The 25,740-nt window shown below is 39.2% G+C and overlaps 1 protein-coding gene across 47 annotated transcripts in view; it reads right to left on the bottom strand.

Annotated features, from left to right (window-relative positions):
* Positions 1 to 25,740, bottom strand: part of TTN (titin) — a 290,940-nt gene that overhangs the window by 108,135 nt on the left and 157,065 nt on the right. For 36 of the 47 annotated variants that reach the window (XM_082200344.1, XM_082200352.1, XM_082200383.1 and 33 more), the window contains 33 exons: positions 24,527 to 24,601; positions 23,958 to 24,041; positions 23,231 to 23,314; positions 22,853 to 22,936; positions 22,501 to 22,572; positions 21,997 to 22,065; positions 21,287 to 21,358; positions 20,051 to 20,128; positions 19,629 to 19,727; positions 17,859 to 19,253; positions 17,376 to 17,459; positions 16,992 to 17,075; positions 16,660 to 16,743; positions 15,413 to 15,496; positions 14,865 to 14,960; positions 12,486 to 12,563; positions 11,804 to 11,899; positions 11,221 to 11,307; positions 10,797 to 10,844; positions 9,534 to 9,614; positions 8,738 to 8,791; positions 7,154 to 7,549; positions 5,998 to 6,273; positions 4,814 to 5,089; positions 4,545 to 4,684; positions 3,658 to 3,784; positions 3,298 to 3,561; positions 2,931 to 3,197; positions 2,492 to 2,755; positions 2,255 to 2,394; positions 1,969 to 2,095; positions 1,555 to 1,821; positions 1,185 to 1,451 (listed from right to left, as the gene is read on the bottom strand). In XM_082200344.1, the coding sequence (XP_082056470.1) occupies positions 1,185 to 1,451; positions 1,555 to 1,821; positions 1,969 to 2,095; positions 2,255 to 2,394; positions 2,492 to 2,755; positions 2,931 to 3,197; positions 3,298 to 3,561; positions 3,658 to 3,784; positions 4,545 to 4,684; positions 4,814 to 5,089; positions 5,998 to 6,273; positions 7,154 to 7,549; positions 8,738 to 8,791; positions 9,534 to 9,614; positions 10,797 to 10,844; positions 11,221 to 11,307; positions 11,804 to 11,899; positions 12,486 to 12,563; positions 14,865 to 14,960; positions 15,413 to 15,496; positions 16,660 to 16,743; positions 16,992 to 17,075; positions 17,376 to 17,459; positions 17,859 to 19,253; positions 19,629 to 19,727; positions 20,051 to 20,128; positions 21,287 to 21,358; positions 21,997 to 22,065; positions 22,501 to 22,572; positions 22,853 to 22,936; positions 23,231 to 23,314; positions 23,958 to 24,041; positions 24,527 to 24,601 (5,799 nt within the window). The remainder of the gene's footprint in view (positions 1 to 1,184; positions 1,452 to 1,554; positions 1,822 to 1,968; positions 2,096 to 2,254; positions 2,395 to 2,491; positions 2,756 to 2,930; positions 3,198 to 3,297; positions 3,562 to 3,657; positions 3,785 to 4,544; positions 4,685 to 4,813; positions 5,090 to 5,997; positions 6,274 to 7,153; positions 7,550 to 8,737; positions 8,792 to 9,533; positions 9,615 to 10,796; positions 10,845 to 11,220; positions 11,308 to 11,803; positions 11,900 to 12,485; positions 12,564 to 14,864; positions 14,961 to 15,412; positions 15,497 to 16,659; positions 16,744 to 16,991; positions 17,076 to 17,375; positions 17,460 to 17,858; positions 19,254 to 19,628; positions 19,728 to 20,050; positions 20,129 to 21,286; positions 21,359 to 21,996; positions 22,066 to 22,500; positions 22,573 to 22,852; positions 22,937 to 23,230; positions 23,315 to 23,957; positions 24,042 to 24,526; positions 24,602 to 25,740) is intronic. The other 11 variants (XM_082200387.1, XM_082200377.1, XM_082200362.1 and 8 more) reach the window with 11 other exon arrangements.

The following is a 25,740-nucleotide window of genomic DNA, read 5'->3' as shown; positions in this document are numbered from 1 at the left end:
CAACTTTAATAGAGCAAATTATTGTTATTAGGTAAAAGTAGCTGATTCTGCTTTTCATTTTGTTTCCTTTACACGGACCCGAAAGAAACGTGTTTATGTGGTACACCACAAAGTGGTTTCTTATTTCTTCATTATTTTGGTTATTTAGAAGAGATTTATACCCCGCCTTCCAGAGATTTGGATCCACAAGGCGGCTTACAACAAATTCAAAACAAACTTAGACAATACGACATCCAAAAATTTGTAGGAGGGATGACGTTTCCCAAAAAACAAGACTAAAACAAAAATAAAATGGCAGCACAAAAACTTACAGCAGAGCCATATAAAGACACTGAAAGCTATTACTGATAATAAAAAAACAGTAAAATAGGACCATTTCAAAGTAAAGCCTGAATGACAATAACAAGCATGGGAGTTTGGAAAAAGGTCCCAACAGATAAAAACATAGGAAACTGCCTTTCACTCAGTCAGACCATAGGCTCAATCTAACTAAGTACTACAGTCTACAATGGTTGGTTGTAGCTATGCAGGGTTTCAGACAGGAGTCTTTTCCAATACTACCTGGAGAAGGAAGGGATTTAACCTGGGAGTTTTTGTGTGCAAGGCATGTGCTTTGCCACCGAAATATTCTTAACTGATGATTAGACTTGTAAGTGAAAAGGATGTTCTTTTAGATATGCTGGTCCCAGACCACTTAGGCCTTTATAGGTCAGGACTAGTACTTTGTATTGTGTTACCGGAAAGAAACCGGCAGCCAATGGATGAAAAGGGTGCAAATTCAAAGCAACAACTACAATGAAACAATGAACCAAAGGACAAATAAATAACAAAAGGATTGCTAATAAGGTAGCATGGCAGTATAACAGAACACATCAACTAGTGGCAGTCAATTGTCAGCAGCTTTCTGAAAGAGGACAGATGGCCCCCAAAAGAGGAGCTCATATGAACCTCTTCTTGAAAGCATGTTCAAAAGTATGAGGTCTGCTGCCAAGAAAGCCCCAATATGGAGGCAAATCTAGCTGTACCATAAGAATCTGGAACGGGATCTCCCCATAAGATTTAAAGAACTGCTCTGAGGAAGGGGAAGCCCATGTGAATAAAGCTTCTAAGCACACGGTTATGCTTCTAGTTGATGTTCTATCAAAGAAGAGCCATAATGTAAATCAAACTCAGACCACACATACCAAGGACAGTAAGTTTAGCTTCACACGATTTGCCCATAGCTTCCACTTTTATCTGAGAGGTGTCATCAATATTGAGATCTTTGAATGTGAGCGTATGGAATTTGCCATCGTCCTTCATTGAAACAACCTTGGTGGTATGGAGCCGTTGGTCATTCTTATACCAGATAACAGGGATATTGTCATGGGAAAGCTCAACAGTAAATTCTGCAGTCTCGCGCTCCTTTGCAGTTACATCCTTGAGAGGGGTAATGAATTGAAGGCGAATGCCTAAACCACAAAAGCATCTCGTTAAAGTTAAACTGTGACGAATCAAATGACATAAATATGAAAGCCAAACACACCGTCGGGAGAACCAGAGCTACAAACAAACCTTCAATGATCAGCTTTGCACTTGTCCGTTTGTCTTCAGCCTCAAACATATATTTAGCCTCATCCTCAAAAGCCACACTCTTAATGGCAAGTGCGTGCTTTGTGCCTTCTGTTATAATTTCAAATTTCTCATCCCCTTCAAGCTCTTGGGTTCCTTTCAGCCAACGGAAAGTCTTCGGTTCCCTTGATACCTCACATTCAAACTTCGCAGGATCCTTCTCAAAGACTTTAATGTCACTGAGAGGAGTTATGAAGATGAGAGGCAGCTCTGAAATCAAACCGGGTTATTAAGAGTGTTAGACACATGTTTTGTTTTGTTTTTATAAACTGCTCCAGCAATGGATTTTATTGATGTTGCTGGGCATTAAGAAAACTCTGCAAGATGGGTTGGGAGTTGATGCCTTCTGAAGCCTACCTTTCACTTTCAGATTTGCAGCGCTTTTTGCATTTGCAGCTTGGAAGGACACTTCTCCTGTCATATCCAGTTTGCAGTTGTAAAGAATCAAGACATGTTTCTTGCCATCTTCAATCATTTCACAATCCTGATTTTTTTTTTAAATGAGGGTGGGGAAACAAATAACAGATTTGTCCTAATCACTCATGTGTTCTCTAAAACTTTCTAAGAATTGTTTTTGTGTGTGTCTCTTAAAAAAACAACACTTGTGCTGTGGTTTGCTTGGGTTTTTTTGAAACAGACTTACAGGTGAAGCTGTTAAAGTTTCTCCCTTTAACTTCCAAATGGCATGAACATCAGGCTCAGAGATTTCGACCTCAAATCGTGCTGTTTCGCCAACAAATACTTCCACTCCATAAAGAGGACGCTCTATTTTTATCATACGAGCTGAAAGTAAATATGTATATATCTCAGATTTCCTGCCTTGACCAGTAAGGTGTACAATGTTTCGAAGAGTTTCTACTGAAGGAGGACAATCACTTACCCTCAATCTTAACTTCAGAATTTGTCTTGTCAGTTCCACAGTTACATTCATAATTTCCCTTATCAGCATCAGTTGCTTTTTTAATTTTTAATATGCGGCGCTTGCCATCAGTCTTGATGGAGATTCTCTTGGAAGCTACAAGCTCCTCACCATCTTTATACCATTTCACTGGCACATCTTTGCTAAGTTCACACTCCAGAATGATATCATCTTTCTCAACAGCGGTATAATCTTGCAATTTCACAACAAAATATGGGTCGGCCTCTACAAGATATGGGTCAGGTAAGAAGTGTTGTTGTATTTTTTTGAAGAGGTTAGTAATCAGAGTGAATTAGTACATGAAAAACATAAATACTAAAATACATAAAGATATGTATTTTATACATACATATAATAGATACAGATCCAACCAGTAACAAAATGTGACAACATAAATTACCTAAAACCTTCAGGTTTGCCTTAGTGTGCAATGCCTTCACTTCAGCCTTGATTTCGGAGATGTCATCAAGTGTCACTTCTCTAATTTCTAATTTGTGTTTCTTCCCTTCTACAGAAATGAGAACCGTTCTGCTATTGTGGATTTTCTTATCATTTTTGTACCAGGTTACTGGCATATCTTCATGAGAAAGCTCAAAATCAAAGTGGGCTGTTTCTCCTTCCTTCACTGTCTGATCTTTGAGTGGGGAGATAAATTTCAGCCGGACACCTGAAATAGAGGGAAAGACAATTAATGCCATCCGGTCATAACCAGTGACTGATTCCTGTTGTGACTTTTACAGTGTAATTAATGACAGTAATGAACTTGCCTTCCACAAACAATTTTGCAGTGCTTTCCTTCCCTTCGACTACAGCAGTGTACTCTCCTTCATCATCAAACTGAGAATCATTGATGACCAGAATGTGTTTTGTTCCGTCTGCAATTATGTCAAATTTATCTCCAACTTTGATTATGTCAGTGCCTTTAGTCCATATCACATTGGCTTCCCTGGTGAGCACACATTCAAACCTCGCCTGCCGTTTCTCTGGTACAGTCACATCTTTCAAAGGCACAGCAAAGTCCAGCTCGATTTCTGCAAATAAAGAGAATATTGAATATTTCCCCCCAGATACTACAATGGCAGAAACGACAGGCTAACTGGAGACACATTTTTAGTGAAACACTTTACCTTTCACTGTCAAAATAGCCGAAGTCACTGCATTCAATGCCTGGTAGAGAACCTCTCCAGCCTGGTCTAGTTTGACTTTGTGTAAGGTTAAGAAGCGTTTTCCTCCTTCGGCTCTGATCTCACAAGTCTGGAGGGAAAAGATGAAAAAGTTCACGGTAACAAAAGAAAATTCTAATCAAAGCATGTTTTGTTGATTTTAAAGCAACAGCTCGTAAAGTCCTCAAAATGTGATGGTGAAGTCCTCTATGTAATTGAAGTGATCCAGGGCCAAGATATTTCCATGGTCTTCCATCCTCCTCTGAGCAGTGGTGGAGCTTCATGCTCCGGCACCGGGTGGGGGGCGGAGAGCAGGCGGGGGCAGGGCTGGCACACGTCCTGGGGGCGGGGCACACACCCTGGGGGCGGGGCATGCTGCCTGCAGCGGTGTGGCACGTGTCCTGGGGGTGTGGCAGCCAGCACGGGCGGAGGGGCAGCCACAATGGCACCCCACCAGGATCGCGCTGCCGGGGGCAGTGCCCTCCCCCCCACCTCTTCCTCCACAAGTGCCTCTGAGCTAAACAAAACTTGGGGCTGTCCATAGTACTCAATAATAATCGCCCTAAAATTCCTTGCATATGTGGTAACAAAAGTCTTCTTAGGGTCGCAAGTAAAATTCTGACGGTGAGCTATACAGTGAGCTAGGATCAGTTGTTTATGTTGTGTGGAGATACCCTGCTCTTGAGATTTTAAGCTTCATAATTAAAATGTGTCTCTTTGGAAACCACACTAACGTTAACTATAAGCCCAAACGGTTCTAAATCCTTCTTTAAGGTATTCTGCAGGGCCACAATTGACCAACATAATTATACTACATTCAAATTCACGAGGTCTTAAATATAGATTCTTACAGGTGAAGGCCTGAGTGTTTCTCCTTTCAGTTTCCATTCACCGGGGACATCGTCTTCAGAAATCTCACAGTCAAAGTTGGCTGTTTCTTTTTCATAAATAGTGACATCTTCAATGGGCTTAAGCAGATCAACTTCACGTTCTGGCATTTAGAAATGAACAAATTAATAACATCTATGCAATCAAGACAGTACTTCAACAGTCTTGCGGGCTTTCATCTTTTTTCTTACTCCCCGGCAAACGTATTGCATAAAGATCAAAAGACACTTACCACCCAGGGTCAGTTTAGCTGGGTATCTCTTCCCTTCAACTTCCACGGCATATTCTCCGAGATCTTCCGGCATGCAGTTCTTAATTTTGAGGAAGAGATGAGGTCCATCTTTTACAATTTCTGTTTTATCATTGGGTTCAAGAGGAATCTCCTCATCACCTTTGTACCATTTAATATTTGGTGTGTCCTTCACGACATCACAAGCAAAGGTAGCAGTACCCTTTGGTTTCACATGCTGGTCTCTAATAGGCTTCACTAGCCAGTCTTTTATCACTTCTGTATAACAAATGACAAAAAATTAGTAACCATTAGAATTAGCATAATACATGTAGAGATGAATGGCAAGGGTCCTTTGCGCTATGAGAGAGAGAGAAAGGTTGCCCATCTCTTCTTTCTAATTGTATTAAAGGGCTACCACATAGCCAAAGTGCCATGAAAACCTGGATAACACAGAATAAAATGTCTGGGCATTGCCACATATGTTATTAATTAAAAATATACAACAAAAGTGTTGGGGTGTATCTGCTTTGAATATATTTTTAAAATGGAAAAGTAGAATTTATTTTTATTTTAATTATTATTTTTCTTACTTGGAAACGCCTATATATATATATATATGCAGAAACCCAAACATATTTTTGATGGCCTCATTTTACTCCCTTCTTTTTTTTTTTGATGGCCTCATTTTGCTCAGAACTGCTGGAATCTGATGTTATTGCTAAATATTCCTCCCCCCGCCCTCAAATAAGATTACCCAAAGTGCGTCATGGATGACCACAGATCTTCAGTCTTGTGAACTGAATTGGTATAGTTGTTAGCACTTCTACAGAGGCAATTTTATAAACTTTGCACAGGTTGATATATTTCCACCTGAAGCTTTTGGGAGTACAGCAATGTGAGATATTGTGACTGAATCATTTTCTAACTGGCAATTAAATACTGAGTTCCAGTTCTAGTCAAACCAGCTCTTCACTAAAGACCTTCAGATGATTTCAGTACTAATTACACAATCAACTTAAGTGAAAACCAATCTTCTTAAATAGGTCAGTGAAGATAGAGTAAGGTAAAAGGACTAGCATATAAGAGCAAAAATAATGCACAAGGCTTAATATTACTCAATAGAATTTCTTCATATCCCAATTTTATCCCAAGCACACACTACACAGTTTTGAAATTTAACTTACCAACCACTTTCACAGTTGACTGACAGATGAGGTCAGTATTATCCACAGTCACAGTGTATACACCTCCATCAGTGTCATCGGCATCCATGATTGTAACGGCGCGCTGCAAACCAATAATACCCAGAGCAAATTTTCCAGATTTGTCTTTAATGATTTTCCCATCTTTTCTCCAGACCACATCTCTCTCTTTGTTCAGCTCACAACTTAGATAAAAGGGTTGCCCTTTGATGACAGTAAGCTCCTCCTCCAGAGTCTTCACGAAGCGCACTGGTAATTCTAGGGAACAGGAGAAGTGTTATTTGCATCTTTTCCCCACTCCCACAAACCAGTGGTTCCCAATTGGTTGCCCACGGACTCCAAGGGGGTCACAGAATCATAGAATTATAGCATTGGAAGGGACCACAAAGATCTTCTAATCCAACTCCGTGCTATGCAAGGACTCAAACCCACAACCCTGAGATTAAGAGTCTCATGCTCTCGTGCTCTGAGCAATCTACACTTGGCGTAACCTGCACAGGAGCGTCCATGGCACCATTCACGTAACAAAAACTACCATAGAGAGATTCCCTCCCCCCAAAAAAGCAGGGGGGTTGTGGCTTGGTTTTTGAAGTACAGGAAGTCCACAGGACTTAGCTAAATGGGAACCATTGCCATAAACTACAGTATAGAAATTTAAGCAGTCACATTAGAATGATGACTCTAACTTCAGAGATCCACATGTGCTCATATAGACATGCTTGTCTCTTGGATCTGAGGTGGATCCTATTCATTATAGTGGTGTGACATGCATACAGAAAGCAATATTCTTCTTGGCCAGGAAATTCTGTGCATGCATCAGAGTACCTATGCCCAGAATAAATTGTCAAATTAGGGGCAAGTATATATAATTTAATTTATGTAGGAAGCCTTGCTATCACTTGCTAAAACTAAGGTTGTGTAATGAAATAAACACACTCCTTAGCTACTTCTGTTGTCTCCCCTGTGTTAAAATATTGATTGTAACACACTTGGGACCAGGGACCTGTTCCATTGTGTTTTGCAAAATATTGTGCTATGGATGGCATTAATTACATCTGATGCAAATAAAATGTAACTTTGGGGCATAAATAACATCTATATAAGCAACTCAAGCCCAACTGGAGATGCCGTAAAATACCTTCAACAATTAGTTTCGCTGTAGAGGTCTTTTCTTTATTTCCCAGCTTCAGTACACAAGTGTATTCCCCAGCGTCTGAAAGCTGGACATCAATAATGTGGAGCTTTCTGTCTTTCCCATCAGAGAGGAACCTGTGCTTGGGACTCTCGCGGATGTTGCTGCCATCTTTCATCCAAGAGGTAATGGCAGTGGAGGGAGAGATGAGGCACTCAAAGATGGCGGAAGAGCCTACCGACTCTGCTTCTGTCAGCACTATGTCTTTAATTTCTGTAACAAACTTGAGGGGCACAGCTTTCAGCTGGTATGTGAAAGGAGGCTCATCTGGAGGTTTCTCGCCACCACTTCCTGGTCTTAATTTCCTCCTCTCGGCATCTGCTGGCGAAGGTGTCTTTTTGGCTACAAGTAATATATTTCAATGGGATATTTGTATGAATCTCACAGTTAAAGTCAGCAGAGGTGTGATGAAAGATGACAAATCTTAAACACAGCAGGAAAAGCATGCAGTTATTTCTGTTCAAGTGGCAATTTGTTTATCCCTAGAACATTTAAATCTATTCTATATACAAGCCAGTCAGTTCTGTTCTATAACAACAACAACAACAACAACAACAATAATAATTTATTATTTATACCCCACCCGTCTGGCTGGGCTTCCCCAGGCTTTTGACATTCCAATTCCATTCTAGCATGACCAAGACACAAAATGCAAGGCATGGCTGTGGTATCTAGAAGCCGATCTTGGTCCTTTGTGGTTCCTACAGACAAAGTATTGTTCTGCCCAAAGAGCAAAACACTTCATACTTCCTTTCTTTAATTTGATTGCAATATTCGTCCACCCCACCCCCACTCTTATTGTCTACTTATTGAAGTCCAGGAATATTACATAAAAAACAGATACAATTATTCTAGATTTTTATGTGATCCTGTTAATTTAGGCATGCTAAAGCCAATCTCTTGTTTTAAGTACCATTTGCACGTTGGGAAAATGGTTACATGAAAACACGGCGTGGCGTTTAGCTACCTTTTTCTCTGCATAGATCCAGTAAAATTAATGCACATGGCTAAGTTAGGTCTACAGTCAAACCTCGGTTCCTGAACGTCTCCATTTTGGAATGTCTCGGCTCCCGAACGCCGAAAACCCGGAAGTAACTGTTCTGGTTTTCGAACGATTTTCGGAATCTGAACATGGTGTGCGGCTTCCGTTTTGAGTTTTCGTATTGTATTTAGGCTTCCGATTTCAGTTTTCAGTTGCCGAATGTTTCGCAAGTCGAATGGTCTTCTGGAACGGATTACGTTCGACAACCGAGGTTTGACTGTATTAATTCCAATAGGTCTCTACTTTGAGTAAAATTTAGCTTACTACCGCCTAGGTTCTCTGAAAGAAGAGACACTACTCATTGTAAAAATGTTGACTACAAAGGGTGTGTGAGTGTCTTTGACATTCATTTATCAAATGACTCACAGGTTTATTCTAGATAGTCAGTTATTTGGTAGTTCATAGCATAAATACTGGGACTGTTGATCACAGTTACTATATATTTAAAGAGGATGGGGGGCAGTTTTCCATTTTATAATCTCTCTTACCTTTAATAGGAAGTTTAGCTTTGCCAGCTTCCTCCTTTGGTGTAGTTTTAGGCTCTGACATAAAACAGCAACAGCAATATTAGATAATGAAGTCCAGTTTAAACTACTATCTATCTATATATCCATCTGTCTATCTATCTATCTATCTATCTATCTATCTATCTATCTATCTATCTATCTACTATCTATCTATCTGTCTATCTATCTATCTATCTATCTATCTATCTACCAGCTATTATTTCCTCAAAGTGTTGCTTCTTCTTGCATTCATTTTACTTCTGAGAAGTTGTGCATATTCAAATGAATGAATGAATGAATGGTTTAATTCAGCCTCATTTCCCCCTCTCGTAGTAATGGTCTTATCATCCTCTTGGATCCTCAAGCCCTCCAGCTAAGTGTACTCATTTCCCCATCTGCTATCATTGAGTCCTGGGTGAAAGGTGTGCATGTTATTTAGGACAGTGTCCATTCAAGGTTTGGGCCCAAAATGTTGTTGCGCTACAACTCCCTTCACCATTGATTAAGGAGGCTGGGAGTTGTAGTCCAACCACATCTGAAGACTGGTCGTTGAATAGTACTGATAGCACAACAAGATGTGACCCCTAAAAGTTCTTTAGTGAGTTGTGTATTGTAAATATTTTTGTTAGTAAGAACATTTAAACTCTCTCATGATTGTTGTGCTCATGACTACTCATACAAAAGTTCATAGAATTGTGACACAACCCTGCTCTTGAATATATTACAGAATAGTAATACAGTCCCGCCCTTGAATATATTACTGACGTAATAGTCATACCTGCTTTCTTTCCAACCACTGGTGTTGTTAAAGGAGCTGCTTCAGGTTTGGGTTCTGTGGGAGGCTTAGGAGATTTTAGGGCTGTAGAAAAAGTTATATATATTTACTGCGGTTGCAATCCTCAACACACATACTAGGAAAGTGTGGGATGTAAACACAGGAGCAGTCAATGACAACATTCCTAGAGTGTACATGTCAGAACATGGGGAGGGATGTCTGTCCAGCAAGCAGGTAAACTTCCTGGGGACGGACTTCCTCCGCATGTGACCAGAGGTGGGTGTGGCCTCACCTGTGCAGGTAATGACAAAAGCACAGGGCAGGCAGCCATCTCTCTCTCTCTGCCACTTTCATTCGATGAGGAAACATCTAAAGATGCCCTCTTGGCTCTCAGCCAAGAGAGGAGATAAGGTCTATCTTGCAACAAGATAGATTCTAAGTATATGTAACTTTTTAAGCCTGTCTGCCGTCTGGGATCATATTGTGAACAGATCGTGAGTAAACTCTGTATACTTTTATAAAGACTGTGTTGTGTCTTGTATTTTAAGAGGGAACAAAGGGGAAATTACTAGGGTAATTATTATAGAGGTTCTAGCGAACCTGTGCACACGTTACCGTTGCGAACTTAAAGGGGAATGTTTATAAACTCTGCTGATATTTTTGGGAACTTGTTAGCACAAGTTGGATAAGGATATAATTAGTCAATATATCCTCTCCTGCACCCCAGAACATTCCCACAGAAAGCCACACTGAGTTAAGTGGACCTACTTCTGCACAACAATGATTAACATTAGACAATACACATTTTTAAAAATCCTTTTAGTCTGCAATCCTACACATATTTACCTGGGAGTAAGTCCCATTGAAGGCAATGGGGCTTACTTCTGAATAGACATACATAGGCTTGCACTGCTAGTACTTCTTAGAACCATGAAATAGATTTTCACTAGCCTTAGTTTGTCACAGAAACAGACTGTGGTATTAGCTGGGATGAATCTTTAACAAGCAAACTTGTTGGACTAATCTTTAACAAGCAAAACATAAGCAGAACACTACAGAATTCTCAAATGTGATTGCATAATTTACAAATGCTAAAATGTAAGCCCGCAGTCTGAAAAAACAAGGAGTTGCACCAGCACATAAGGGCATAGGGTGGGATTAAAAATAATTCATGTTATATTGGTGCTCCATTGATTTTATGCTAACGCCAGAGTTAACTAGATTGGAGGAAAATGGTCTATAATCAGTGGTTTCAAAATGTCCTACCTGTAGCAGGCTTTGGTTCAGGAATTGTGGCTGGTTTAGGCTCTGGAACTTTGAACAAAAAAAGTAACAAGTGGGTCAATCAGGGTTTTTTTTTAACAGAACATTGCAAAACCAAAAAAATGTATAAAAATAGTTGGAGAGACAAACAGCACAGTCAACAGAAGCCTTAAAGACATTCATATACTACTTCAGGGGAACAGAACAGGCTTGAACCATATAAAGACAAATAAGAGAACATTTAATGAAGAAGAAGAAGAAACGACGAGGTACTGCATGAAGAATTAGGGAGCAGCTGGAAGAGCACAAAGATGGGAGCATTTATAGCTGGCTTGTTTTAAAGATTAGTGCAGCTCACAGACCAATATTCAAGATCAAATGCGGTTTTAGTTGTATAAGCGATTATAAGAGCACTGCATGTTTGTACCTTTTGCTGGTTCAGGCACAGGTTTTTCTTTTTCTTCCCTTTTCTTGAAAGCTGGGATCTCAGTTTTCTTCTTTTCAACCTCCGGCACTTAAAAAAAATATTTGTTTTATGCGGAAGCTGAATTCATATATTTTGACTTCCCTGATGCATTAATCGAGTTTATCCTGAGCCATGTAGCTGGTATGATTTATTTAAAACAAATAAGAAATAAGTTCAAAGCCTGTCAAAACACTGTATGTGGTGAAGATGAACAGCTGGGACACAATAGCGATAATGAGGAAGACAGATCAAAACTATCAATTATGGAATATGTCAGATGTAGCTTTCTACAAGAGTTCTTACAAAGTGAAGACTGAAAAGACAGAGTGTGTCAAGGGGATGGGAGAGGGAAAGTTGTTACATTGCAGATTGTGTCCCCAAATTTCTGAATATTCCAAATGGTTGGGATTTTTCTTTCCATGCTGAAGAACTATTCAAAATTCAGATGGCTTACTGTTTCAGATTCAGAAAGTATTTGTGAATATGGGGATCTAAGAAGGGTCTCCTACTGCTTAACCTCATGGCAATCTGATTTTCGTTGTACCTTCAGGCTTCTTAATCTTTTCAAGAGGCTTGGGTGGAGCTTTTGGTTCCTTCTCTGGCTTCGGCTCTTCCTCTGGTTTCTTAACTGCTCTTGTGACTTTAAAAGAAAAACAATTTTCTTTCAAGAACAGTGTGATGAAGTGATGAGGAACTTTATTAATAAATGACATAGGCTAACAAATAGGCTTGGTTTTACATCTGGAGAATAGTGACCTCTTATTTCTCAAGGCTGATAAACTGATCACCACTTAAAATCTGCACGGTGTGATAATCCACAACCAAGTCTCCATTGAGAAGTCCTTTTTAGAATTGCAGGTGAAATTAAAGCACTAATTACTGTATATTCAAAAGCAAAAGCAACAACAGCTTTCTTTATGTTGCAAATAATGTAGACACCTTAGAACTTCCAACTGTCTGGGAGCTTCCAGCATCAGCTATGGTTGCTAGTAGAGCTTTCTGCCTAGAATCGGCATGTCTAGAACTAGCATTTTCTTTGAACCAGCAAAGGAGTTAACCTGCTTGAGGAAATTGTTTATGGCCTTCTCGAGATCCTATAGTTGGATGCAAGAAGAAGCTGAAGTGTCTTAGCTGTTGCAGTCAGACCTCACAATGTGGTGTTAGGACTGGAATATCACAGCAGTGGGGTCCTCCAGTTTTTGAAAAAAGCAACACGGCTAAATTACCTTTTTTCAAAACAACTTCTTCTTTAGGTGGTGGAGCGGGAGGCTCGGGTGTGGGTCTCCGTGGCTTCAGTCCAGGTGCTTAAAATGATATTAATTTCAGAATAAGTGCATATGCAATCATCTCCATTGGCATTTAAAACGGAAAAACCTCCTATTATAAGAGAGCTATACCTTTCAGTTCCATTTGAATGATCACAAAACATGGAGAAATTCGCTACTTTACTTTTCTCTTTGTTAAGTTTGTTCCTCTCTTCCAAAGATACTTTATTTCAGAAGGAGTTCTTTAAAAAACTAAAACAACCACCACCATTTTTGTTGCTAAACTTTAATTTTTGACTTTAACTTTAGTATATACAGTAGTACCTCAGTTTTCGATCATAATCCGTTCCAGAAGACTGTTCGACTTCTGAAACATTCGGAAACATTTGGAAACTGAGGCACAAAGGGCAGCCTGAAAAATCAATGGAGAAACTGGGGGGGGGGGACCTCAGTGGAATCCATTTGACTTCTGAGGCACATTCAAAAATGGAAGCATTTACTTCAAGGTTTTCGGCGGTTGAAAACTGAAATGTTTGGCTTCTGAGAAGATCGAAAACTGAGGTGCCACTGTATAATATTGTTAGTCATGATAACAAGGCCATGATGAAGAAGCCACAGAATACTCCATCCAAAATGAAAGTATGCTTCAGTAAAAAGAAAATAGGAAAAAAGTGAATCAAGTTGAACACAAAACAACCACTGGAAGTCACACATGGAAATGGAATGAAAAATATACTACTTTGTGAAATATACTAAAAACTACAGTCTAGCGCTCTTTAAGATGAGAACAAGACACAAGAGTCTGTGGACAACTTACCACATAGTGGCTGCTTGGGCTGGGATACATGCAGCCTGAAGACTTTACATTGCTTACTTTGGTTCTAGCATATCTGATCATACAGTAATTTGTTTTCACTGGATCTATATATACTTAGCAGAGAGGACATCCACTTCTGTTGAAACTTTAATAGTTTGTGTAGCCACAATGTTCCTTCTTGACATGAGCTATAAAGACCCTATAACCAAGTTTTTCGCTGTGAATTTTGCGCGAAACTATTATTGCAAAAGTGTGTGCGGTGGTGGGGTGGAATCTTGTTTCGGGAAGAGGATCTATTTCCCTCTGATTTGAGATGGTGGGAAAAGAACAGATTTTTCAAAAGTAAATGCAATTCTTGTAGGACCAAATATTACTTAGGTGATACACTTTGAAATATTAAATTATGTTTGATTCTTTTCATGATGCTGTATAAGATCAGAATATTGCAAAATGTGGGATGTGGAGTAATATTTTTTATGGAACCTTTAAAAAAGCTACATATAGTTGTTTATTTTGATAATCCACTACTGATTTTCATTAGGAAGTAATAAATCTTCCTCCCTGTCTATAATGCTTTGAGTTCCATTTTCTCTATCCTTAATTCTGAATGCTAGCTATATTACATCCATGCTTGGAACATGCACTTTCAAATAACTAAATACAATCTAAAGAATTATAAAACAAGTTTCACACACTCAGCAGGACTCTGGACTTCTGAATCTCAGACAGCAAACAAACATGCCACACGTTGACTGGTGTTTGAAACTCAGGAGAGTTTAAAAAGCAGTTTGTGAGGTGACATCGTCGTCATCATTTGTTAAATTTATAACCTTTCCTTCCTCCCGAAGGAGCCCAGGGCAGCAAACACACAAAAGACAAAACAATTAATTTATCTAAAAACACCCAATACAATTCCAATACAGATGCAGACTGGGAAAGATCTCGATTTAAAAGGCTTGTTGAAAGAGGAAGATCTTCAGTAGGTACCAAAAAAGCAACAGAGACATCACTTGTCTAATGTTTAATAGGACAGAATTCCAACGGGTAGGCGCCAAGACACTTAAGGCCTGATTCCTACATTATGTGGAACAAAGCTCTTGGTAAGATGGTATCTGAAGGAGGCTCTCTATCTGCAAAGCACAGTGACTGATTGAATGTAATGGGAGGTTTTCTACACCATGCATAAGGCCTTAGAGCACAGGTAAAATTAACTATCTGGATTGCAAACCCTAATTACGAATTTAGAAACAATAAAAAAATGAAAACCATCAGTGAGTAGGGACATTAGACTGAAAACCATTCAGACAACATTAAGTTAGACTTACATTAATATATTAACAGCGCAATCCTATACACACCTACTCAAAAGTAAGTTTAATCAGGCTTACTCCCAGGTGAGTGGGAATAGGATGGCAGCCTAAAGTCCACACTTTCAAAGAACATTATTATGTGTCAATAGGCATTAGTTATAAAACTGGGGCTTAGTAAAAGTTGTTAAATACTGTTGGGGTTGCTGCTGATACCTTTAAGCTGAACCTTTTCCTCCTTAACCTCCTCTTTTGGTGGGAAAGGTACACGGGGTTTGGGTTTTTCAGGTATCTTCTTCTCCGGTTCTGGTTCTTTAAATGATATTGCGGTAGATTCAGTGCTAATGTAATTATACTATATAAACCTCAGATGTAAACCATCTAATGTAACAAAGGAAATAAACTGCTTTTATAGACTCTATTCGTAAAAGTCCCAGTAATGCAAGTGCCAAAATAAACAACTCAGCTCAAAATATCTGATGGCCCATAGGTTCAAGAAAGTTTTTGAAAAAGTCATTAGTAAACTTTCAAGTCAATTAAGAGGGAAAGGTGTTTACATGGTCAAAGATAATGGGAATCACCAACACAGTTACAGAAAGCAATACAACGTAGGAAATACACGCATACAAACACACACACAAAAATAACAAAACAAAACATACTGGAGTGTATACATCACGGAACAAACACACCTAATTCTTACTCAGCAAGATGGAGATGGTACAAAAGAAAGTGGTATATTTCATTCACACTTTAGTATATACCTTCATCTGGAATTATCTCCTCTGTTTCTGGAATAGGAACAGGTACTGGTTCTTCTGGTTCAATTTCCTCTGTAACTTCTGGCTCTTTAAAGAATATCGACAACGAAGATAAGATTGCCATTTAAAAGATCAAATGGCAAGAAGAATTGGAGACATATTGCACAAAATAGCGGGGACATTATTACAACATACACATTCACAGACAAACACACCAGTGTCACAGTGTATTTTTTTACATAAATGGATGGAAGGCCCTTAAATGGATGCTTTCGTAAACAGAAATTGCATCAGGCCTTTAGGAACCCTCTGCAGCCCTCTGCACAAAGGCCTATATAGTCTGCATTTGATGGGGCTTTTGAAAAGTGTATGTCCAGATTATATTCACACATATTTTAAAGAAGGATTGTTGCCATCAGATTCACAGATTTTTTATATATATACATGTGTTTTTCCCCTTCAAAGAAGTTGGGGCAGCTTTGATTGCCTGATAAGGTCCAACTTTGTATGAAGCAACTATTTATTGTTGTTAGCCGCCCTGAGCCCGGCTTCGGCTGGGGAGGGCGGGATATAAATAAAATTTAATATTATTATTTGATGCAGCTGTGTTTCATTCAAATGTTCACAATTCAGATCCCTCAACATAAAGGCAATAGCTACAGTTCTGGTGTGAAATCTAAGAATCCCCTGCCAACTCTTGAGGGCTCGATCCAGAATGTTGAACTGAAGTACTGCAGCACATCATTGGTCAAATGTGCCTCTGGGACCATGGGATCAATACAAATTTGGGCCAAAGCCCCAGGTAGACTTGCTGCTGCTGGACAAAAAAGGAAAGAAAAAGCCCTGCTTCTGATTTCTCCCTAAGGCCCCTATAAATGAGGCCAGTACTATAATTGCAACCAAAAGGAGTGCAACACCACACAGCAGAAAGATGACAAAAAGGCCAAAGCCAATTTGTGCAAAATGAGATGATTGAAGTAGTAGCTTCAGTCTTTAATGGCAAATCAAGATTCTAAGCGTGGGTTTTCCACGGTTAGAATTGCTCGCAGCCATTGAAGACTGTGGCCTGAAATCTGTAATAAGGTAGAAAGGCAGACTTTAAACAGAAGGACATCATAAAGAACAGACAGTCCTCTACCACCACCACCCCACCTTACATATACATACAGGACCACATAAAACGTAAGACCAAACAAAGCGGACATAGCAGTCTGGATAAGAATGACGTCGTGATTAATAGGGAGAGCTACCTTCTGCAGGCAGAGGTTCCGGCTCTTTAGGAACAGCAAGAGGGGCCTCTTCTTCTGGCACAGGTTTCTTAGGGACTTCAGGGACTTCAAGAAATGTTAATTAGTTTTACTTTCATGTAGGTAAAACAAACAAGGCATTAAAAGCAAAAGCTGAGCTGCTGAAGGTATTGAAGCTACCTATTGTGTTTGGACACAAACACTCCCTCACCCCCATCCCCTCCCAGGTTAGGCTCAGCCTGTCATTTATACACATTAGTACGATTTACAAATCCAACAGCTGAACCAAACGCAGCAAGCAAGATAATGATTTTCTCTGTGAATGATAAAAGTACCTTTTGCGGAAGGAGCTTCTGGTTTTTTAAGTGCAGCAGCTGGTTTTTTCTTTTCGGGAACAACTTTCTTGGGCTCTTCAGGCACTTTAAAGATAATATTTCTATTTTTACTTTGAGAATTATTGAAGTAAGAGGTACCAAGATGTTAAGAAGAGGAACGAAGAATTAAGGACGTATCAAAAGCAATATTAATGCTACAGACAGATACATAGACATACATCGTATCTAGAGACATACAGACTTCGTATTATACATACAGAGTTCGTATTATAAAATGAACACTAGGTTATTTCAGTCAAGCAAAAACTATAGGAGAGACAGTACAGAAGAAGAGAGTATTTTAAGAAGAACAAAGAAATTTCTTCTTTAGGTGTGGACATATACCTTTAGCTGGTGGCGGTTTGACTTTTTTAGCCACAGGAACTGGTATTTTCTTTTCTGGGACAGCTTTCTTGGGTACCTCAGGCACTTTAAAGATATTAGTTGGTTTGTTAAAAGACAGAGGAAAAAATATATCCATCAACCCACAGGCACATCAGACATCACCTTCATCCAGCTTCAAATGAATAATTCTTCCTGAATCTGTTTCCATTCATACATTTAAGTTGTTGTTGTTTTTTTATTTACTTTCACGTCAATTAATAATGGAAATTTCAAATTCTTGCAGGCCTAAGCAAATTGCTTTGCAGAATCAGAAAGAACCTTTCTCTCTTTCACACACCCACACACCAATGTATACACACAACAACTTTGTTTCCAAGAGCAGTTTTTCGAATTGCTCAGCAGAAAGTTGGCAAAGCAACGCTTGTCAACATTCTGCTTTAAGGAAGACATACTCTTTGTACTGGAAAAGATTATGCCATATACCTTTTGCTGGTTTCTTAGGTACTTCCGTAGGCTCGCCAGGAGCAGCAGTGACTTCTGGTTCCTCAGGAGCAGCTCTAGGTGCTTCAAGTGCAAGAATGTCCTCAGACCCCTCAATGACGTATTGTTCTGCCTCTTCCAACTCATAAGCTGCAGCGCTCTCAGGTTCCCCAAAAGCAGTTATGGCCTCTATGTCTTGGTGGACAGAAACATGTTGCCGCTCTCTCTTTCCGATAAAAGTCTGCACCTCTCGTTCCTCTTCGTGCTCTTCGATCTCTTTAGCTGGTGGGCGTTCTGGTTTTTTGAACAAGGGTTCGGGCTTCTTGGGCGGTGCCGCAAGCTCTGGTTTTTTAGGCACAGCGGCAGGTTTCGGCTTTTTCGTCACCACGACGTGTTCTAGTTTCTTGGGAGCAGCTTCGGGTTCAGGTTTCTTAGGCACAGCAACAGGCTTGGGTTTCTTGGGCACAAGAGCAGGCTTAGGTTCCTCAGGAGCAGCAACGACTTGGGGTTCCTCAGGGACAGCAACAGGCTCAGCTCCTGTAAGGGAAACGATGTCCTCGGACCCCTCAATGACGTATTGTTCTTCTTCTTCCATCTCATAAGCTGCAGCGCTCTCAGGCTCCTCAAAAGGAGTTATGGCCTCTATGTCTAGGTGGACGGAAACATGTTGTCGCTCTCTCTTTCCAATAAAAGTCTGCACCTCTCGTTCCTCTTCGTGCTCTTCGATCTCTTTAGCTGGTGGGCGTTCTGGTTTTTTGAACAAGGGTTCTGGCTTCTGAGGCTCCGGTTTTTTAGGTACAGAAGCAAGTTTCGGCTTCTTAGGCACCGCAATAGGTTCTGGTTTCTTGGGTGCAGCCGCAGGTTCTGGCTTTTTAGCTACAGCAGTAGGCTTCGGCTTTTTTGGCACAATAGCAGGTTTCATTTCTTCCGGAGCAGCAACGGCTTCTGGTTCTTCTGGGACAGCTTCGGGTCCTTCAAGTGAAATAATCTCCTCTGATCCCTCAATAAAGTATTGCTCAGGCTCTGTGATCTCAAAAGCTGAAGCACTCTCAGGTTCTTCAAGTGCAACTATAGCCTCTATGTCCTGGTGGACAGAAACATGTGTTCGCTCTCTGTACCCAACAATCGTTTGCACCTCTCGTTCTTCTTCATATTCCAAGGTCTCTTTAGCAGGTGGGCGTTCTGGTTTCTTAAGTACAGCTTTTGGTGGTTTCGGCACGGCTGCAGCTTCTGGTTTCTTAGGGACAATGGTAGGCTTGGGTTTCTTAGGCACAATAGCAGGTTCACGTTCTTCGGCAACAACAGTGACGACTTCTTCTTCATACTCAACAGTGACTTTTTCTTCTTCATAAACACTAATGGTCTCTGGTTCTTCAGACACAGCAAAGCGTTCTGGTTCTTTAGGTAAAACAAGAGTTACTTTTTAAACTGGCACAGTTTTCCGAAGTACTTTGGGTGCTTAAAAGAGATTAGTTTTACTTTTAAGAAGGGGCAAGAGATATGTAGCTAATATGAAGAAGATTGAAACATAATGCACAATTATAACAAAATCAGCAATTGTGTTTGCATACTAGGACACAGAGAAAGCAGTCGTGATGAAGTTCAGCACAGCTAAGCACTTTCTCTCTCGCACACTGGACTGAACCAACAGTATTGTTTACAAAAGAAATTTTAAGCAACGGAGCACAGACAAAACAAGAATCTCCCAGACATATGCTTTAAACACCTGGATCAAACCACATTCTTTATAACTGCATTAATGCTGAAATGTACCTTTAACAGGAGGAGGCTCTGGTTCCTTAAGTACAGGCTTTTTAAGCACGGGAGTTGGTTCTTTCTCTTCGATGACAGCCTTCTTGGGCACTTCTGGCACTTTAAAGATATTAGTTAATGCTTACTATTGAATTTTGAAAGCACAATGAAATGTAAAAGATGGGAAAATGTCAAAGCTCAAGATGTAAGATGAGGGGGCATGCATGCTTTTGTCCCCAGAATCTTGTAACAACAAACTACCATGAAGTACAACTCCACTTGTACCACCAGTAGAACTATAAGGATGGAGATGCTAGCCACAGAAAGCTACTCAAAAGAATGCATGACATAGACTCATAAGGATATCCAAAAGATGATCAATGATCAAGAGTATAAGAAAATGATGTTTTTCACTTCAAGATTTGATCAGATATAACATATACCTTTAGGTGTTGGTGGTTCTTTCTTTTTGAGAGTAGGGACCTTCTCTTCAGGCACAGGTTTCTTGGGCACCTCTGGCACTTTAAAGATATTTGTTTGTTTTACTATTATTAATTTGAAATGCAATGTGCAAGATTATGAGATCAAGAAACCGTGAGACACAAAAGATGACGATATACAACATTATCTACTACATAACATTGAAGATCTATCTCAGCCTCTCGCTTTTCTCTTTCATTAAAACAATCACTAATTCAGACAATGCAGATGGAAAACAAGGGTATCAAACACAAACAAAGAAAATGCATTTACAATCCCACTGTGACAAGATAGCATTACACCCCCACTCCTCATAAACAGTAAATCTGTAAAAAGATTGGAGTGGTTTTAGCCTTGGTTATATTTACTCTACTCTATTACTGATGACTATATATGAACTGATAAATATTTGATAAATATTTTCTTCTGGGCCATCATATATTCCGAAGGTGTTCTCCTTAATTCTCAAAACCCAATGATATACTCAAAATGATGGTAAAATCCAAGTACATATTAATAGGATGTTCACATTAACATCCAATGACTTGAATGGATAATGAATAAGTTTATGCCTTTGACAAGAATTTTGCCAACTTATAGGAAGATGACACAACACAACTGGAAGTTTACATGTCTTCTTTGGCCTGTTGATATTTTGTATTTTGATTTATTATTGACATGCATTGCCTAGGTGTACCACCAACTTCTTTGTGACCCACCAAGCTCAATGCAACCTAAATGTCACTGGCAGCTCATAAACCTCTGGCTTTCCTTACTCAATATGATCAAAAAGACTATAAAAATGTATCTGATATGCATTTGGATTACATGTTACTTTGGGCATAATCCAGTTAAAGTTAAGCACTTTGTGCTTAATCCTTCCACTGAAATTAATGGGACATGCATAAACTTCCTGCTCATGTTTAGTCAGAAGGAAGTCCCGTGGTGTACAATGAACTTTTCTCTCAGATGTGTGCATAGAACTGTAGCCTTAAAAGTGCTTAGCTTCACCCGGATTGTGCCTAATAAATGCCACCTTTCAATGGGAAGTAATAAATGAAGGAACTGAAGGCATGGGAGCAAGGCAAAAGCTGGAATCCTGCTCCATTTAAAACCCATGGGAGTTTTACTACTGATTCTATATAAGCAGCATTGTACCCAAATATTTTCACTATGATTATTTCATAATTGACAAATACCTTTAGCAGGGGGAGGTTCTGGTTTCTTTGGTACTTTTTCTTCTGGGACAATTTTCTTGGGCACTTCAGGCACTTAAAAGATATTAGTTTTGAATGTGTGATTGTCAAAGATATAAAAGATTTGAAAACAATGAACACAAAACTTGAAAACAGTGACAAAAACGATATTCAAATACAATTTTCTCCTCCTCTCCACAAATGCAGACAGTATATTTTCTTTATTTTCATGCTATATCCCTAGTTTGTTTTTGTTTTGTTAAATGAGTCCTCCTTCCCTTTCCTGAGAAGTTATGCAGATCTCTATAAAGTGTGGCAGTTTAATTGCCATCCTATTTCTTTGTCCTTCTGTTAAATTATCATAATCAATGGAAGATGAGCATAGCATTAGTAAGGGATGGAGATGCTTCCTGGTACATTCTCATTTGAATTTTCCTTAAGTAAATGAACTACACAGTTTATTTTCCAGTAAATTTCTGCTGTCAGTGTTGCTGAAAGTAAATAGGTTAACAGCCTGGATGGCAGATCACTCACCAGGAGCTAAGAGTAAGCTAATAAAGAAATTATTTTATAAATAGGCTGAAAGCCTTCTGAATATCTCACATGAAGAAGACATGTTGTACATCATAAGAGAAAACAAGGAACACAAAGTACAACAAACACATCAGAATAAGAAGATGCTTCCATGTGACCACAATAATGTTGACATGTACCTTTAGCTGGTGGAGCTTCTGGTTCAGGTGGTTTCTTTTCTGGAACGACTTTCTTGGGAACCTCTGGCACTTTAAAAGACATTGGTCAGTTTTAATGTCCGATTTATTTATTTACTTTCACGAGAAATTTTATATACTGCTTGATTGTAAAAATAAAGTAAAAAAAAAAATCCTCAAAGGGGTTTACAAAAAAAGATAATACAATTATTGATAAGAAGAATTAACAACAGTAATTTAAGACTTTTGAAAAGGCTAAAATAACAATAAACAGATTAAAACATGCGCCAGCTTTCTAAATGTAGAAGAGATGAGCAAAACGCAAGGGAAAAACAGATTATACATGAAACTCAAGCAGCACTCCTTAGATCTGTTCACAGAATCGAGTGAACAGATTTGAGTTTGCCACCAAAACAGTAGAAGGAAATCTGAGGAGGTGGCGAATTTGAAAGAACTAAACATGCAAAACAATAAGAATACAAATATTCCCAAGATGCTAAGATATACCTTTGGGTGCTGGAGGTTCAGGCTTTTTCACGGGTACTTTTTCTTCTGGGATTTTCTTTGGCACCTCAGGAACTTCAAAGATAGTAAATTGTTTTAAGTCTTGGGCTTCAGTGATGTATGCCAGTAATTAACAAGAGCAAACAAGGGGAAGGGAAAGCAACATAAAGGGCTATCTTTTTTCTAAAATACATGTGGGACACATATTACATATGACTGCATTATGAGAAGTCATCTCAGAGGGAAAATAAGACTATTAAACATACTTTCATAAATATTCAGTTATGTGAAACTAATGTTACATCTATAAAGCAAATCTGAAGTTCTTTGTGGCGTTTCTGGTTATGACATGTACCTTTAACAGCAGGAGGCTCTGGTTTTTTAGGCTCAGGAACCTTGGCTTTTTCCTCAGGGACCACTTTCTTGGGTACTTCCGGAACTTGAAGGGAAAATAATTTCATTTAAGAATGCGAATATCAAAGAATGTACAGAATATACTAAGGACACATGAAAGTCGTAAAACACAGAACTTCAAAAATAAGGACAAAACTGTAGAGAACTGGTATGACACAATTAAGCTGTACAGTAGTAAGCCTCCTGTCTTTCTTTACGGATCACACAGTAGAAACACACAGACGGAAATCGATATTTTCCTGTCTCTCCCCTTGATAAAGGTTAAATATTCCTCCCAAGAGCAAACAAAGCTGTTTCATGCGTTACGAGTAATACACACCTTTAGCAGGTGGAGCTTCCGGTTTCTTAGGCACTTCAGCTGGTACTTTCTTTTCCGGAACAACTTTCTTTGGCACCTCAGGCACTTGAAAACATTAATATCATTTTTTTAAAAAACAAGTCATTTAAGAAACATACACAGTTGCAAACACACACACACAACCCCAACATTAAATTGCAGCACAGATCCATCATTTGAGTTCATGATTCTGACATGTTGTTCTTAATGCAGTGATGACCACCAAATTGGTTGGCCTTCAAAGGGGTTCATGGGGGAATAAGGCTACCAGTGGCTACCAGTCATTATGGTTGTGTATTACTTCCAGAGTAGGGGCAGTATGCTCCTCAAAACCAGTTTCTGGGAAATCGCAAGTGAGAAGAGTGCTGTAGTGCCCATGTTCTGCTTGTAGACTTCCCATTAGCATCTATTTAGTCGGGCACTGTGACAGCCATGTGCTAGATTAGATGGGTTTTTGGTCTCTTCTTATGCTCACCCAAACACATTTAGGTATTGCAGATATACAGTATACTAACACCAACAGACTTCAGTTTGAAAAATGTGTACTTCTCAGTGCTATTTTTCTAGAAAAAGAGGTGCCAGACTTTGTTTCCTTAGAATGGCAACGGCGCCCACCTGAGAGGTGCCAGAACTGAGTTCCAGCAAGTTCCGGCTGAAAAAAGCCCTGGTAGTACTAACTTGTCATTCTTTCTTTAAAAATGAGGCCTACCTTTGGCAGGTGGAGGTTCTGGCTTCTTCGGCACAGCCACTGGAGCTTTTTCTTCTGGGACAGGTTTTTTGGGTACCTCAGGCACTGAATAAGATTAGCTTATGTTAATGCCATTTATTCCAAAGGTAGCATATGTTAATCCTGTCACAGAATGGTGGCAGGTGGACACATAATAGCTTCAATAATGTGAACTTAAACACGTACAGTGGAACCTTGGTTCTCAAATAGCTTAGTTGTCGAACAAATCGGCTCCCGAATGCTGCAAACATCCAACGCGGCTTCCGCTTGCATGCAGGAAGCTCCTGCAGCCAACTGGAAGCTGCGTTTTGGTTTTTGAACGGTTTTGGGAGTCAAATGGACTCCTGGAATTGATTAAGTTTGAGAACCAAGGTACTACTGTATACCATATATACAACATGACTAAGAAGTGCTATCGTTGCTGCCATGTATTCTATGTGAAGAATAATGACAAGGAAGTATGAAAGAAATGAAGTGTAGACACTAAAGGAACAGTAAGGAACTGACGGGCTGGGAGTATCTTATTTGTTGAATTCATGAAATGCACACACCTTTAGCTGCTGGCACCTCTGGCTTTTTAGGCACAACTTTCTCTTCTGGAACAGGTTTCTTTGGTACTTCAGGCACTGTTAAAGGAAGGGTATGGATTTTGCTTACTCTTTTTGCAGGACGATACACATAACTTCTAAGACACAACTGCAAACTGAGGCTGCAGTCTAAACTCAATGCACACTAGGAAGTAAGTCCCACTGAATATTAACAAGTGACAACATTGCTCAGCTTAAGGCTGTAATCCTAGGTCCAGTTACGTTCGAATCCCATCAAATGCAGCAGCAGCCGCTTCCGAGATTTGACTGCACTGGCCATCATCTAACACACAAGGCTTTGTCTTTGAAGGCTCTCATCTGAAATGTGCCATCTCTCTGAGACAAGGTGGGCGGTGACTGGGGTAGTGGCCTTTTTGTGGAACTATTTCCCAAGGGAGGCTCACCTAGCATGCAATCTTTTTTGCCATCCTTTTTATTAACACCACTATTAACATTTTTTTTAAAAAAATTATACATAATTTAAATAGAAAGTAATAGTAAGGAAGAAAGCACAGCATTGACAAACCAGTAACAGAACAGTAAATAATTAATTAAGCAGTTAGCAATTTAACAACCAACACTACAATAAATTAGTTTCAATAATAATTTAAAAAGGAAATATAATAATATGAAATAAAGTTATAGTAGATGGGGATATTTAAATAATAATATTCAATTTATATCCTTTAATGTATAATTTATAATTTGAAATTTGACGGAAACCATAATTATATATTCTCATAAGATCTTTTGATGCCACCCTATTTATTTCACCTGCCTGTTCACTGTTGAGGAGACTGTCTTAGTGATGCTAGTCTTATCTGCTGTTTGATCTTTTAAAATTGTTTTCTTATTTTTATGGTGACCTGTTCTAGAAATTTTGATATTAACGGCTGACTGTGAATTTACAAACAAGCAAACAAATAAATAATATTAGCTTAAAGGAGAACATTTCTGCCACCTTTGGTATCCAAATACCACACTTGATATGGTCTCCTAAAGTGAAGAACACATGGCATTTAGAGATGATAATGTGTAGTATAAAAAAGTAATATGAATTTAAAATAATAAGATATACACTGGCCTGGTTCATGTGACACAGTAAGCTAAGCTATGGCTTACCAGAATTGTGCAAAAGTGCAGGCTTTCAATCACCAGCTTGCAACCATTTTGCTCCT

The sequence above is a fragment of the Podarcis vaucheri genome, assembly GCF_965113315.1.
Source record: "Podarcis vaucheri genome assembly, chromosome: 1".
In the NCBI taxonomy this organism is placed as follows: domain Eukaryota; kingdom Metazoa; phylum Chordata; class Lepidosauria; order Squamata; family Lacertidae; genus Podarcis; species Podarcis vaucheri.
Note: the sequence above shows the minus strand (reverse complement) of the source record. Positions and strands in the feature narration are given on the sequence as shown.